This window comes from Chelonoidis abingdonii, chromosome 4 (genome assembly GCF_003597395.2).
Source record: "Chelonoidis abingdonii isolate Lonesome George chromosome 4, CheloAbing_2.0, whole genome shotgun sequence".
Lineage (NCBI taxonomy): Eukaryota > Metazoa > Chordata > Testudines > Testudinidae > Chelonoidis > Chelonoidis abingdonii.
The window spans coordinates 150,336,947-150,351,305 of NC_133772.1; the positions used below are offsets into that span (position 1 = coordinate 150,336,947).

Here is a 14,359-nt window from a genome sequence, read left to right on the forward strand (position 1 = left end):
CCGCCTATGGTTCAACTCTGTACTCTGGGAGCATAGTGTTCCGGTACGGCTGTTCACGCCTTACTATGGCTCCCCCAGGCACTTCCCGGACGTGGGGGACACTTTACAATGCTGCACCACGCAGCTCTGGGGGCCAAGGTAAATCTATCAGCGGATTCCTATGTGCCGATTCGTCTCCGCGAGGAGGGTGGGGGGAAAAGGTGGCGAATTTGCGGGGCGGAAGGAGGAGCTGACACTGCCGGTTCCCCCACGTGTTGAGAGGCGCTGGACGCAGGGCAGGTGAGTCGGGGAGCGGGCTTGGGTGTCAGGACTCACGGCTTCCGTCCCTGGCCCTGTTTGTGTGACTGGGGTGGGAGTCCGTGCCTCAGTTTCCCCTGTGTGGTGGGGCGGTGATGCTGCCCCCTTGCCGGGGGCCCGTGTCAGGGCGGGACATTCGGTCCTCGGGGAGGCTCAGGGCGCTGCTGGGCTCGCTCTCTATCGCCCCCTCCTCACGCGTTCTCGGCACCAGGTGGTGGCTCGAGCTCCCCGCTGAGACTCCCCGGCAGCGACCTTCGTTCTCCTACCGCGGCTGCAGCCCGCGTGTACGGCTCATGGCTACTCATGTCACCGAGGGAACAGACTGGCGGGCCAGGGGATCTGGCTCTAGCAGAAACTTTCAGAGGAGATTAGATTTTCTGCCTGAATAGGGAGAAGTAACAAAGACTCCATAGAGACCAGGAGAGACTTCGCTGTTAATAACATTTTTATGTGGCAGGAGCTATGGCGTGATCTAAAACCCTAAAACAAATTTAGCATTTTAGAGAATTGCTGTAAATGTAATCATGGTCATAGAGTTTAAGGCCAGAAGGGACCACGTCGTCATTTAGCCTGACCTCCTATATATCATAGACCACCAACAATACCCACACACTAAACTCAACAACCAAAATTAGACCAAAGTATTATGGCCCAGTGGAGACTAGGCTATTACTTTCCAGAGGCTAAGGAGAGGAGGGACCCTGGTGCACCAGGGCTTTGTGGCCCCCACGGTAGCGTGGAAATAAATGAGATATCCCAGAATAGGTGTAGAAGTGTAAGAGCTTTATGCAAGGTCATGTACTCTAGGGCCAGAAGAGACCACTGTGATCAGCTAGTCTGCCCTCCTTTATAACCACAGCTCAGAGAACTTCTCCAAAATACAGGAGTTATCTCATGGTTATTTACTTTTACGGTACATTTTAATAATTTCCTAAAAAAATTCCATGTGGCATTCTGTATGTCAGGAGTGAGTGGGTGAGGGTCTGTGGCCTGAAGTGTGAAGGAGATCAGACTAGCAGATGATCGTGATGCTCTCTTCTGACTTTAAAGTCTATGAGTCTATGTCTATGATAACATGTGTTTACTTTTAGGGAATTGGGTAAAAACAACCTAAGTAAAAAAAAAAAATGAAGGAAAATGTTTTCTCTTACATTTGAGAAATTTGCTGTCTCCTTCCACTAAATAAAACATTCAGATTGTAATTCAAAGAGCTCATAGATTGTCTACTTTAGGAAGAATATGTCAACCCTTAAATATCTATAGCAATATACCATCTCAGATATTAAATCTCTACTTGACCAGGCCCTGCTATGGCTTCATACTGTTCTCACTAATATCTCACTCTTACATTGTGATTTTCATCCATAGATATCAAAGCACAAAGGAGGTCAGAGTATTTTTGTCCCTGTTTTACAGACAGGGAAACTGAGGGAAATGGGGATGTAAAACAATTTGCCCAAGACCACCCAGCAATGTAGTGGCAGAGCTGAAAATAGAACCAGGTCTTCTGATTCCAAGTCCTGTGCTTTAGCCACTAGGGTGTTTCCCTCCTTATAAATTAAAAACACTTTTTAATATATTTAACACCATTATAAATGCTGGATTCAAAGCGGGGTTTGGGGTGCAGGCTAACAGCTCGTGATCCCCTGAGGGGTCCCGACCCCCAGTTTGAGAACCCCTGCACTAGGCCATGATGGTTCTCAGTACAGTACTTAATGGATTTTCATAATTTATATTATCAGTCCTCTTTGCATCTTCACAACCCTTATTTACAGTTATCAGTTAGTCACTACACAATTACAACTGTGTTTGTAACCAGTTTGCAACATACTTTCCTGAGACTCATTTACAATAAACATGGAGGAGATGCATCCATGCAGCAGCTTTTTTCCACAATACAGCCATGTATCAATATAGGTTTTATGTCCACACCACACTACTTAACTGTTTATCCCTTCTGGAGAGATCTGGGCATCTAGTGTATTAGCTCTATGGTATCTGAGGGCATAAAAAAGATGTTACTAATATAATCAGCTCAAGGTAGGAAGCAAAAAAGTAATGTGTAAGATGTATGCATTGATCGATACTTGTTATTCTGCAACAGGAAGCATGTTACTGCATTTGAAGGAGATGTAGGGTTCAGCAGGCCAAAAAAGTAGTCTGTCTGAAAAATGTAACTTATGAGAAAAGTTAATCTGTTGGACTTATTCTTGATGCAGGAGAAGAGATTTCAAGGTGACCTGAGACAGACTTCCCAAATTCAAAAAAGGGATTAATATATTTGATATTACCTGGTAAGAGATTCAGAAACAAAAGGGTGCAATTTCAAAACTAGGGGAGCAAATAGGAAATTCCAGGCAGAACAACTACTTCACACAAAAGATAATACATGTATGGAATAGCTAATTGGGAATGGGATGGAAAAAAGGTCCAAATTCAGACTCCTTTCACCTGTCTGCACAGACGTCGTTGGCATTTTATCCACTTGTATCAGGCTGGAATTTGGCTCAGTGAACACAAAAGAGGGAAAGAAATCAATGCATTGTTGAAGGTGAAACCTGAAGGACACAGTGAAATATCAGGAAGAAGGGATTAAGATAAATCTGCCTTACCTGAAGCCTTTCCACCTAGGGCTGTGACCTCATCAGATCACCAGATAAGTGGGGGTCAGACCTGGTCAGTACTTTGATTGGAGACCACCCAAGGAAAAAAGCAGAGAAGCTGTTTAATTTTTTTAATTGACATTGCATATGCTCAGAATTTGTTCAGGATGTTTCTAATAGATCTCTAATGTTCAGGCTCACTAAGCCAAATTCAGCTCTGAATTTACTGAACTCAGTGGAAGAAAGGTCCACTAACGCGCTGTGCATGCTTTCTTCAGGGCTGAATCTGGCCCCCTGACTTTGTGCACTGAATTGTAATTCATGATGCATGCAGTGTCTGAGTATAATTTGTGAATTATGTAGAATAAAAATATTTTATGCATGGTAACTACATTAAGAGCATGACACAGGTTTGTAATAAAACAATACAAAGTAATTCAAAGGTATGGATGACGTGCTCTGACGCTCAAGCAGAAGAGGGAGCTCCAAAGCCGTTTCTTTGATGTGTTGATTGGGCCTGCTGTTGGAGGACCTAAAGTGCACCAACACTTGACACAGAATTTCCTGGGTCTTGTGTTGTCACAACCTCAGTTTAATTTTAGTGTGAATTACTCTCAGTCCTAGTGGTTTTCTGTGTAGTTGTACTTTGATTAAGTTAAATAAAAGCATTTCTGAAGCTGTAACTCAACGGATTAAGAACAAGTTCTTAAATTCAGCTCCATCATGACAACTCTTAACTTACCAGACTGTCCAATTTTAACACACTTCTGTGATTTGACTCTCTTCTTCTCCACTGTCTTCCCCTCCATGAAAAATTTATACACTTATAATGAACCCTCTCCATTCCTTGCAGTGGGCCAGTTACAAAGTGTTACTGATGGACCTAAAGGTACTATGTGGTAGTTGCAGGGGTAATGTAAATTCAGGTAACAGTTGGAGCTTGCACTAATGCTGGATCTTCATAACAGGCCATGATTATATAGTCTGTCAATAAAACTATTATTTGGCTTCATACGGAAAAATATATGAGGGGGTCCATCCAGGTCCCAGTGATTTCAAATTTCTAGATTAGGTAATGGCCACTGATGCTGATTATGTCGGTGAACAATTAGCCTCCTCATGACACTGTTAAGTTTCTGCACATATAATAGCTCACATCCCTCAGCACTGCTAGGATTTTAGTCACACAGTCCTAGTCTGACAGTAATGAGAATCAAACATTCCAGCCAAGTAAATTGCTCAGAACAGTTGTGCTCAGGAGCCTATTGCCTCCTAAAGACCGTATATACAGCTGGGAAAATCGCATTCCCATGCTTGTGAAATTTTAGAGAAGTTCTGACAGCTGTGGTGCTTTGCTGCAGCTCCCATGCCATGGAAACAGAGAAATGATTGGCTCAGCTCTGGCTGGGAAGCTTTAACCTAATCACTGTTTTTATAAAAAGAAAGCAGGTTTCTTAAAGCTATGATTACCTGGAGATCAGATATTTCCATGGCAATGGGAGTGGCAGCCGCAGAAGGGAACTTCAGAACATTTTTCAGTTTCTAAAGCAAAGGGGAATGCCATGTGTACAGGCATCAGGATCTGACAGGCACAAGATCTGTTATTACCTTTGGAAAGGAGATCACTGGGGAAAGAAAGCTTTCACACTTAACAGTAAAAAACCTTAAGTCAACTATTTTTGTTCTGACATTTAAAAAAAACACTAAAAATGGCTTTTGATATATTGAAAATGTTAATTGCAACTCTGTCACATTTTAAGAAGTGATATTATCCTAGGTATTTGCACATCCCTGGTGGCCCAGGGCACTCAGGGCGTGCTGCTCTGTAGTCTAACCATAGGCAGCCTTGTATGTAGTTGTTTATATATTGGCTGTCTGCCTTCCCTTGAGTTGACTCCTGTTAAAAAACGCAGCACCTAATTTTGAAGTCACGTTGAGCCCAAAGCAGTCCTCTACCATCTTGAGGAACGACTAGTACAGGAGTTGACAACCTTTCAGAAGTGGTGTGCCGAGTCTGCATTTATTCACTCTAATTTAAGGTTTCACGCGCCAGTAATACATTAACATTTTTAGAAGGTCTCTTTCTATAAGTCTTTAATTTATAACTAAACTATTGTTGTATGTAAAGTAAATAAGGTTTTTAAAATGTTTAAGAAGCTTCATTTAAAATTAGATTAAAATGCAGAGCCCCCCTGGACCAGTGGCCAGGACCCGGGCAGTGTGAGTGCCACTGAAAATCAGCTCATTTGCCGCCTTCGGCACGTGTGCCATAGGTTGCCTACTCTGGACTAGTACAAGAGTTACACCTGACACATTCTGGGTGCCTTGAGCTGCCACTTAAGAAGTTCAGCCATTACTGCTGTGACTAATGCTTCAGACAGCTTCTAAAATTCAGGCAGAAATGGCTTCTCATTCTTCCTTTAGTTTCAAAGACCAGATGTGAATAGCAACTAGAACCAGATATGATAGATAATGTAAACATACCATAATATACCAGACATTATATTCTGGAGATATAAGGCCAACTATGAATGACAGCCACTGAAGACGTGCAGTAGAGACATAATAATGTACAGCCCACAGTATGGAAGGGATAAAAGTAAGGGCAACAGATTTGTGCTTCAAAGACATTACAGTCAGACAGTGCTGTTGTGTTAAATTCTAAAGGAAAGCTATTTCTCAAGTATAGCTGCAAAGGTTTTCTGGAACTTCAGTTTACTAAATCATCAGTTTACTAAATCTCATTAAATCAGTGACAAAATGGCAGGAAGTCAGGTCTGGTTAAATAAAAAAGACGAACAGAATATAAAATATGAGGAAGTGGCAGTGCTGGGAGTTGAGGCCATTAGCTTTTTGCGCCCTGGTGGGGACACAGGACTTTTCCGTTTCTCGGTGGGGTTTTAACACTCACTGATAACGAGCTACCTTGGTTCTGACTTTACTAGGCTGTAGCTGGCTCCCAATAGATACCCTTTACCCTCTACCGCAGGCATGTGATTTTGATAAAGCTCAGTTTGGCTTTACGCATTAAGCAGCCAGCTTTTAGGTGGTATGCCATGTTAGACTTTCAGATTTGCAATCTTTAAACTTGTGCTCAGCTAGGCAGTTGCACTCATTTCTATCTGGTGCAGACTTCAGCTTCTATCTGTGTGTGCCATGTCCAGATTAGATTATTTTTAAGCACTCTGGATGTGTCCTTTACCTAATGATCAGATTTAAGCTAATGTAGAACACAGTCCACTTTCTGAGTGAAGTTTTACATAGAGAACATATTACATTTGTGCTAGCTTCTAATTTGTTTTCAGGTGCAGTTCAAGGTTCTAACCTATAGAGCCCTTTGGGTTGGTTTCTTGGTATCTGAGAGTGCTTCTTCTCCCATGCTCAACACTGACAGCCGAGACCTATTTGGACACTTGAGCTAGCAGTTCTCAGATATGTATGTTAAGGGCATGGGGTAGGATGTTCTCAGTGGAGACCCTTCGACCCTGGAATTCACTTTCCATTTTATTTCTTACCATCACCACACCAGCCTTGATATGACTGATCCAGAGCCTTCATCTGCAGTTAAAGTTTCACCACTTTTGCTAATTTAAAGGAGGCAAAACCCCTCTAGTGTAGATGCAACTGTACCAGGAACAAAAATAAGCTGTCATTAAAAAAAAAAAAAAAAACTAGTATAACTGCATTTCCACCAGGACTTTTACTTGCATAACTATGCTGGCAAAAAAAATTCCATCCCTTACCGACATAGTTATGCTGGCAAAACTTCTAAGCATAGGGTACGTCTACACTACAGGATTATTCCGATTTTATATAAACCGGTTTTGTAAAACATTGTATTAAGTTGAGTGTACACTGCCACACTAAGCACATTAATTCGGCAGTGTGCGTCGATGGTCCGAGGCTAGCGTCAGTTTCTGGAGCATTGCACTGTGGGTAGCTATTCCATAGCTATCTCATAGTTCCTGCAGTCTCCCCCGCCCCTTGGAATTCTGGGTTGAGATCCCAGTGCCTGATGGGGCAAAAATCATTGTCGCGGGTGGTTCTGGGTATACGTCATCAGTCATCCTCCTCCGGGAAAGCAACGCAACAATCATTTCGCGCCCTTTTTCCCTGGATTGCCCTGGCAGACGCCATAGCACAAAAACGGCAACCAGGAGCCCGTTCAGCTTTTTTATTACTGTCACCGTATATGATATAGAATGCCCGCTGACAGAGGCGAATACTGCAGCGCTACACCAGCATCATCATTGCCTTCAATGACAGCAGACGACAGTTATCGGTCGTTCTGTACCCATCTGCTGCGCCATTGTAAATGCAATGAGATAATGTTATCTGTCGTTTCTGTACCATCTCCGCTGTCATAGGTGCCCCTGGCTGAGGTTCAGGCAAAGACAAAAATGGAATGACCCCTGGTCATTCCCACTTCTTATGGTATCTAAAATAGAGCCAGTCCTGATCCTAGAAAGGGGCAAATGTGCTAGAGAACCAGTGTAATCAGAGAACCAAAGAGCACAGCGGCTCTGTGTCAGATTCACAGAAATGATCTGAGCTCATGATGCCATATCCAGGGGGCGTCCCTGCAACAAGCCCCATCTTGCTTCCTCTCCCAGCAACCTTCCTGGGCTACCATTGCAGGGTCTCCTATATTTGTGTGATGATAATAAAGAATGCAGGATAAAGAAACACTGACTTGTTACTTGAGATAAAAATGGCGGAGCAGCCTCCAGCTGCTATGATAGTCAGGCAGGACAGAATCTTTTCTTTACACATGAAGGGAGGGGCTGATGGAGCTAGCCCAGTTGCTATGAAAGACGGTACCAGCCGTTCTGTACCTCTACTGGAAGACCGGAGATCATATTCCTATTTTACCCAGGCGCCCCACGGCCAGCCTCACCTGAGGCCAGCCAGGAGCACTCCGGACTGATGATGACGACGGAGTACAGTCAATATTGTACCGTCTGCCACCGAAGAGGGGAGAAAGAGGGGACGCGGTATACTGCTCTTCACTGCCACAGCATTGCGTCTACCAGCAGCATTCAGTAACATAGGGTGACAATGAAAAAAGTCAAGAAACGATTTTTTCCCTTTTTTTCACCGGGGAGGGGGTACATTGACAAGCTATACCCCTGACCACCCCGGACATGTGTTTGACCCCTACAGCATTGGAGCTCAGCCAAGAATGCAAATACTTTTCGAGACTGCTGGGGACTGTGGATAGCTGGAGTCCTCAGTACCCCTCCCTTCCTCATGAGCGTCCATTTGATTTGGCTTTTCCTTCGCTTGTCACGCAGCATGTCGTGGACTTGTATAATAGGCCTGGAGATTTTTCAAATAGCTTTGTCAATTTCGCTTCGTAACGGAGCTGTGATAGCACAGATTTGTCTCCCCATACAGCGATCATCCAACTCCCATACGGTCCACACTGGGCTCTTTTTGGATTTGGGATCGCATGCCCCCGTGTCTGATCGAGTCCATTCTGGGCAAAACAGGAAATGCATTTCAAAAGTCCGGGGCTTTTCCTGTTTTACCTGCAGTGCAATCTGATTTCCGATGCTGTCCAGACGGTAACAAGCCTGCAACGTGGAATACCGCCCGGAGGCCAATACCGTCGATTTGCAGCCACACTAACCCTAATCTGATACGGTAATACCGATTTTAGCACTACTCCTCTCGTTGGGGAGGAGTACAGAAACCGATTTAAAGAGCCCTTTATATCGATATAAAGGGCCTCGTGTAGACGGGTACAGCGTTAAATCGGTTTAACGTTGCTAAAATCGGTTTAAACGCGTAGTGTAGACCAGGCTATAGACTAGCTCAGAGTCTGTTGATCTTCAGGACATGCTTCAAGGTTCATCTGTTGAGCCCTGTCAGAAGTGATGTGAGTGGAGAGGATTTAGTGAGAGCTTTGTGTGTGTGTGTGTTACTGCATTTGATTTTTCAATTTTATTAATTAATATTATTACTACTATTTATATATTTATATTTATTATATATTGAAATTTATTAATATTATTTAGTAATAATTATTACTTTCACCGTGGGATGGCAGTGAGCCTCAGGCAATGTGTAAATTGAGGGAAGGAAGGAAACAGCTTTCAGTATACATAGACTCATCCATTCCAAGGCCAGAAGGGACCATTGTATTACAAGGAAGACAGACTAGATGATCACAGGCCGTACAACTTCCCTAAAATAATTCCAAGAGCATATTTAGAAAAACATCCAATCTTGATTTTAAAATTGCCAGTGATGGAGAATCCACCATGTCCCTTGTTAAACTGTTTGAATGGTTAATTACCCTCACTGTTGAAAATTTACACTGTGTTTTCCAGTCTCAATTCATCTAGCTTCCAGTTTGCAGACAGTGGATCCTGTTATACCTTTCCCTGCAGGATTGAAGAGTCCATTGTCAAATATTTGTCCCCATGTAGGTATTAGAGACTGATCAAGTCACCTCCTAATCTTCTCTTAAAGTTAAATAGGTTGAGCTCCTTGAGTCCACTACAAGGCATGTTTACTAATCCTTTTAATGATTCTTGTGGCTCTTCTCTGAACCCTCTCCAATTTACCGACATCCTTCTTGGATTGCAGACATCAGAACTATTCTCTCCTAGAAAGTCTCAAGACTTAAACTTGTCTTTGTCTTTGAAGAGGCCTTCTTAAATTCTTTCTTCTTGGTCTCCATTAGTGTTCATACTTTCACTTTTCCTCACCTGTTTTTCATTTCCTTTTTAATGCTGTTTTTATTTCTTCTTCATAATCCCTTATATTTAACTCACTAGATTCACTGGCACAAGTATTTGTAGTTTTACCGTTTTCCTAAAGACTAAAACAATAGATGTTTTAAAAACAGAAACTGGTTTCTAAGAAGTGGCGGGAGTGGAATAAATTTAATCAATTTAGCATACTATAGAGTGCTGTTTCTTTTCTCCAAGTGTTGCTGTAACCAAAAGGTAACTAGAGGTCTCTTCCCCACCCCACTTTTACTTTGTGTATCTGACAGCTCTTTACTTGTAGCTAGTTTTGCTGATTTCTCTATAATGTGTTTCACCTGTTTGGATCTTTCAAATAATAGAGAAGAACAACATTACAGAAATAGAAAAATGTAATTACAAAAACTGGCAGGGGGGCTTGAAAAGGTGTGCTATCTGACCCTATGTTGGACATTTTTTTTTTAACTGACTAAAATTCAGCTCGATAGCTTCTGTTTAAATGGATATCGTCAATGAGAATCATGTCACTCATTAAGGGGTTATTTGTAATAGGTAAGGAATTTGATTATTAAAACAGTACTCTTCCATTATAGCCATTGCAAGGGACTGCTTAAAAAAAAAACCCCAAACCAACAAACTATTTCTGTTGGAACTTTACAAATCATAGCATCATTTCTACTGGTTTTAGATTTTATAAAAGTTTTTACAAGGTGTAAAATTTGAGCCAAATTTAACCAGAAGCTGTTCCTTTAAATCACATGTAAGCCTGTCCTTGTATTTTATTAGATGCAGATCATGCTGGGAACTTACGACACAGTAGCCACGTATTCTTGTTTCTTTGAAACCACAGTTATGTCTAGCTACGCTTACAGAAAGGGCAGAGTTTTATTCAGCCTTCAAATGTTATATTTCTTATATATGGGTTTTGGTGTGAATTACAACACAAATGTTATCTTAAAATTAGGTGGCTGATTGCAGACCAATAGAATATGGCTGGGCAAATATCAGAATCTGATCAGATCAAACAGGTAAGATGCTATACTGTTTTAATAAATGATGGTTTTGAGAAACTTGCATTACCTCAACACATTGAAGCTTAGCAATGGAGTTTCATGGAAACTGGTTTCAAGAGGTTTCAGCATTTTATCTTCAAAGTTATTAGCATGAATATATGAAATGCAGCCCCCCCTCCCCCCCCGTTAGTTACCATGGAAAATGTTGTCTGAGTTGTAGCTTAACTTTTATGAATGGGAAACAATATTAAGATAGCCAAGATTTCATTATTTTGATCATCAGCAAATCAGCAGGCATGGAATAGTATCTGATCTAGGGGAACAGTAGTTGTCAGCATCAAATGATGCTATTGCCTTGATACTAAATTACCTCTGGTGACTTGTCATTTTAAATGAGTAGTCTGTTCTGTTAATGTCACTGAATGGTACATTCAGCTATTGCAAGCTGTACATGGGAAAAGTTTGAAAATGTCGTCTTTTCTTTTAATATTGCATGTCTGTTCAATTTGTTACAGTTCAAGGAGTTTCTTGGGACATACAATAAACTTACAGAAACCTGTTTCCTGGATTGTGTGAAAGATTTCACTAGCAGGGAGGTTAAATCAGAAGAGGTATGCCCCTGTTGTGTGTTTTGGGTTTCTCTTTTGTGGAAATGCTGTATGATAATATTTGACTTTGATAAGCAGCTTTGAAAGTTTTGATCCAATCAAAAATTAGTTAAACTAACATACAAGAGGTTATAGCTCTTCAGTGTGTATGCAGCCTGCAGGTGAGAAATGTTAACTGAAGAGACAATGATGTATTTGTGGTTCTGTTTCTGTGCAATTGTCATTCTGACAGGATTCTCACTCTTCCCTCTTAGCTCCCTTGCATGCAAACAATAGATCTCCCACACCACAGCTTTTGAAAAATTTTGACCCGAGGCCAGTAGTTGCAGGGCTAAGTGCATGCCAGGCACTTTACAGGACATTGCACATCAGACCCTGGAAGGCAATATCTTCCTCATTTTCTTCACATATATGCAGATAGCCTCCCTAGTTTTGGTGTTGGCATTGGCCTTCTAAGGCTGCAACAAGCATTAGCAGCGTATTTTGTTCTGGGGCATTCCTAGAGCCTCCTACTCTATAAGAATAAGAATTCTTTAGAGAAGGGGAAATTACCCACCTGAAATCTACTTCTCTGAAGAGACACTCTCCTGGAATGCTCACTCACCCTCCCACTTCCCCTCAAAGTTTGGTATCATCCTCTTTGGAGGGTGTTTCCCATCTTGCACTGTTTGTGTATTTTTGGAGGCATTTTTAAATCATGAATCATTTGGAATTATTTTAGCCATGTGGATGGTTCATCTCCTGTGCAATTAAAGGAACTGACTGAAATGTTTTAGAGGAAACATTTATAGCCTGCAGGGATGATGGGACATACAGTAGATGGTCAGACTTGTATCTTATCCTGCTACCACTCAGGGATAAAACTTCTTAATGGGAGTTCTGCTGGTCTTGTGCTAAAGAGCTAAGATCCAAGAATGAAAATCCTGACGGATCGTGTCTGTAGAGTTTTTAAGATTGTTGGATATAAACAGTAACCTGTAGCTAGCCATTTTTCTTTTGTACTCCATAAAGGGACCCCCATGCTGCAGGACATGAACCAATCATTAACAGATGGGGATTAGGGAGAAACTTTCTTTATGGGCAGTTTATTACATAATTGTCCATTACAGGGTTTCTTGCACCTTCTTGTGAAGCATCTGGCACTGGCCACTATTGGAAACAGGATACTGGATTAGATGGACCACTGGTCTGATCTGGTATGGCAATTCCTATGTTTCTATTCAAGTTTAGTTTCATATTCAGTACAAATCAAAAGAATCCAGGAATCTCCTGTGAGCAATGACAGAATTTTTTAAAATTCATCTTTGGTCACTTTTCCACATAGCAACCCCTGGTGCAAGTCTAGCCTTCCCAAGGCACCATCCCCTGAATACTACGCCCTCTGGAAGCAATGGTTTGGAACTGTTCCAGGCTCCCTCCTTGTAGTTGTTTAGCTAGAGTTCATTCCTGCTCAACAGGTTTTGCCAGGTAGCTGATGTCCAGACGACAACAGGTTAGACTTCCTTTCCCCATTTCTAAATTCTAAGCATGATCAAAACAACTCCTAGTTGATTGGTAAGGATGCAAACTGGTCCTGTTCCCTTTGTTTCTAAGTTTTGTATGCTTTCACTGTAACTATCAATTCACTTATAATGACAGCTAGTTTGGGAGAATCCTATAATGCAGAGGTCGGCAACCTTCGGCATGTGACCCATCAGGGTAATCCGAAGGCGGGCTGTTTACGTTGACCGTCAGCAGGCACAACCCCCCGCAGCTCCCAGTGGCCACGGTTTGTCATTCCTAGCAAATGGGAGTTGCAGAAAGTGGTGGCCAGCACACTGGCCCAGGAATAGCTTTGGAAACCTGCTGTAGATTGGTAAAACCAATTTTGCACAAGTAATGCAATGCAGAACATGGAATGGGCATAGTACATCGCAGCCAACTGAGCCAACAGAATGACAAGAATTATTACAGCAGCCCTAGGAAAAGTTCTCTGAGTACGCACCACAAGTGGCAGATACAGTTAGTTTGAGGGATCCCAATGGAAGCCTAGAATGAATAGGGGATATAGTAGGCCACGTTTGGCTGCCATGGGCAGAAGGTGGGTCAAACAGAATTTAAAGAAATAGTGACTGATGTAATATTGGCCTTTGCCATAAGGTAAGAGACTATAGATTTTATTTCAGAGGATCGTAGGGCTATGATGGGGACATAATGACTTATTTCATTTTTAAAAGATTCTCTATGGTAATTTTCCATTGGAATGAATGCCAAAAGAAAACTCAGCTTTTCATATTTTCCTTGAAAACTTAACTTGAAAAAAAAAAATTTCCATCAGAAACAGGCTGGGCAGTAAGCTTGGGGCTAAAGGCAGCATAAGATACGAGTGTATTCACCTAGTCATATGTCATCATAAACTGTCTTCAGTCAGTTTTCTCCTTTAATCATTATGGTCCTTCTGTGTCTCCTTTTTCTTGTAGATGACGTGCTCAGAACACTGCTTACAGAAATATTTAAAAATGACGCAGAGGATATCCATGAGATTTCAGGAGTATCATATTCAGCAGAACGAAGCTCTAGCTGCCAAAGCAGGACTTCTTGGGCAACCTCGTTAAACAAAAGAGAATTCTATTCCAACCTTGCTTTAAAGCAATGCCCATGTTTGTTGGATTGCAAGTGGAGGTGTTCTGTTGTGGGTGTGTCCACCAGCTCACAACAGAATTTCAGAGACCATTTGGTACATGGAAACCATTGGGGAAACAATTATGGGCTATACCAGGAGTTGGTAATGGCCAGCTGGCAAACAGAGCCTATTTCTGAGGTCCTTTTTTACTGTGCAATGGAATAATGTTAATATAACCATTTCTAGAGGCCTGCAGACTGGTTATGCTGGTCACTACGTTTGGGGCAGGGGAGGGAGAGGACCATTTTTTTTGTCTCTTCCACTACGACTATTAATTTTAATGCAAAAAGTGCTGTACAGAAATATATACAAAAATGTCTTCAAAATGTTTTTATTTAATCAAAGTACAATAAATGAGAACTGTTCAGTTTTGTATGTATTTTCTTTCCAAACAAGGGTTTATAGGCTAGACAGCTAGAGTCCTGCCTTAACATTGCTGCCATCTCTCATTCCGTCTTAT

General features: G+C 41.9%; 1 protein-coding gene across 1 annotated transcript; it reads left to right on the plus strand.

The window, feature by feature from the left end:
- Window positions 1–178: 178 nt before the first annotated feature.
- On the plus strand, window positions 179–14,266 carry TIMM9 (translocase of inner mitochondrial membrane 9). The gene is made up of 4 exons (XM_032775720.2): window positions 179–279; window positions 10,581–10,644; window positions 11,145–11,240; window positions 13,697–14,266. The coding sequence occupies exons 2-4, from the start codon at window positions 10,606–10,608 to the stop codon at window positions 13,829–13,831; spliced, it is 270 nt and encodes an 89-aa protein (XP_032631611.1). The 5' UTR covers window positions 179–279; window positions 10,581–10,605; the 3' UTR covers window positions 13,832–14,266.
- Window positions 14,267–14,359: the final 93 nt, after the last annotated feature.

Bases quoted from the DNA above. Each gene is read 5' to 3' on its own strand.
- TIMM9 (XM_032775720.2), top strand. From the start codon at position 10,606: ATGGCTGGGCAAATATCAGAATCTGATCAGATCAAACAG. The intron at 10,645-11,144 runs GTAAGATGCTAT...AATTTGTTACAG, and splicing joins AATCTGATCAGATCAAACAG to TTCAAGGAGTTTCTTGGGAC. The intron at 11,241-13,696 runs GTATGCCCCTGT...TTTTTCTTGTAG, and splicing joins GGGAGGTTAAATCAGAAGAG to ATGACGTGCTCAGAACACTG.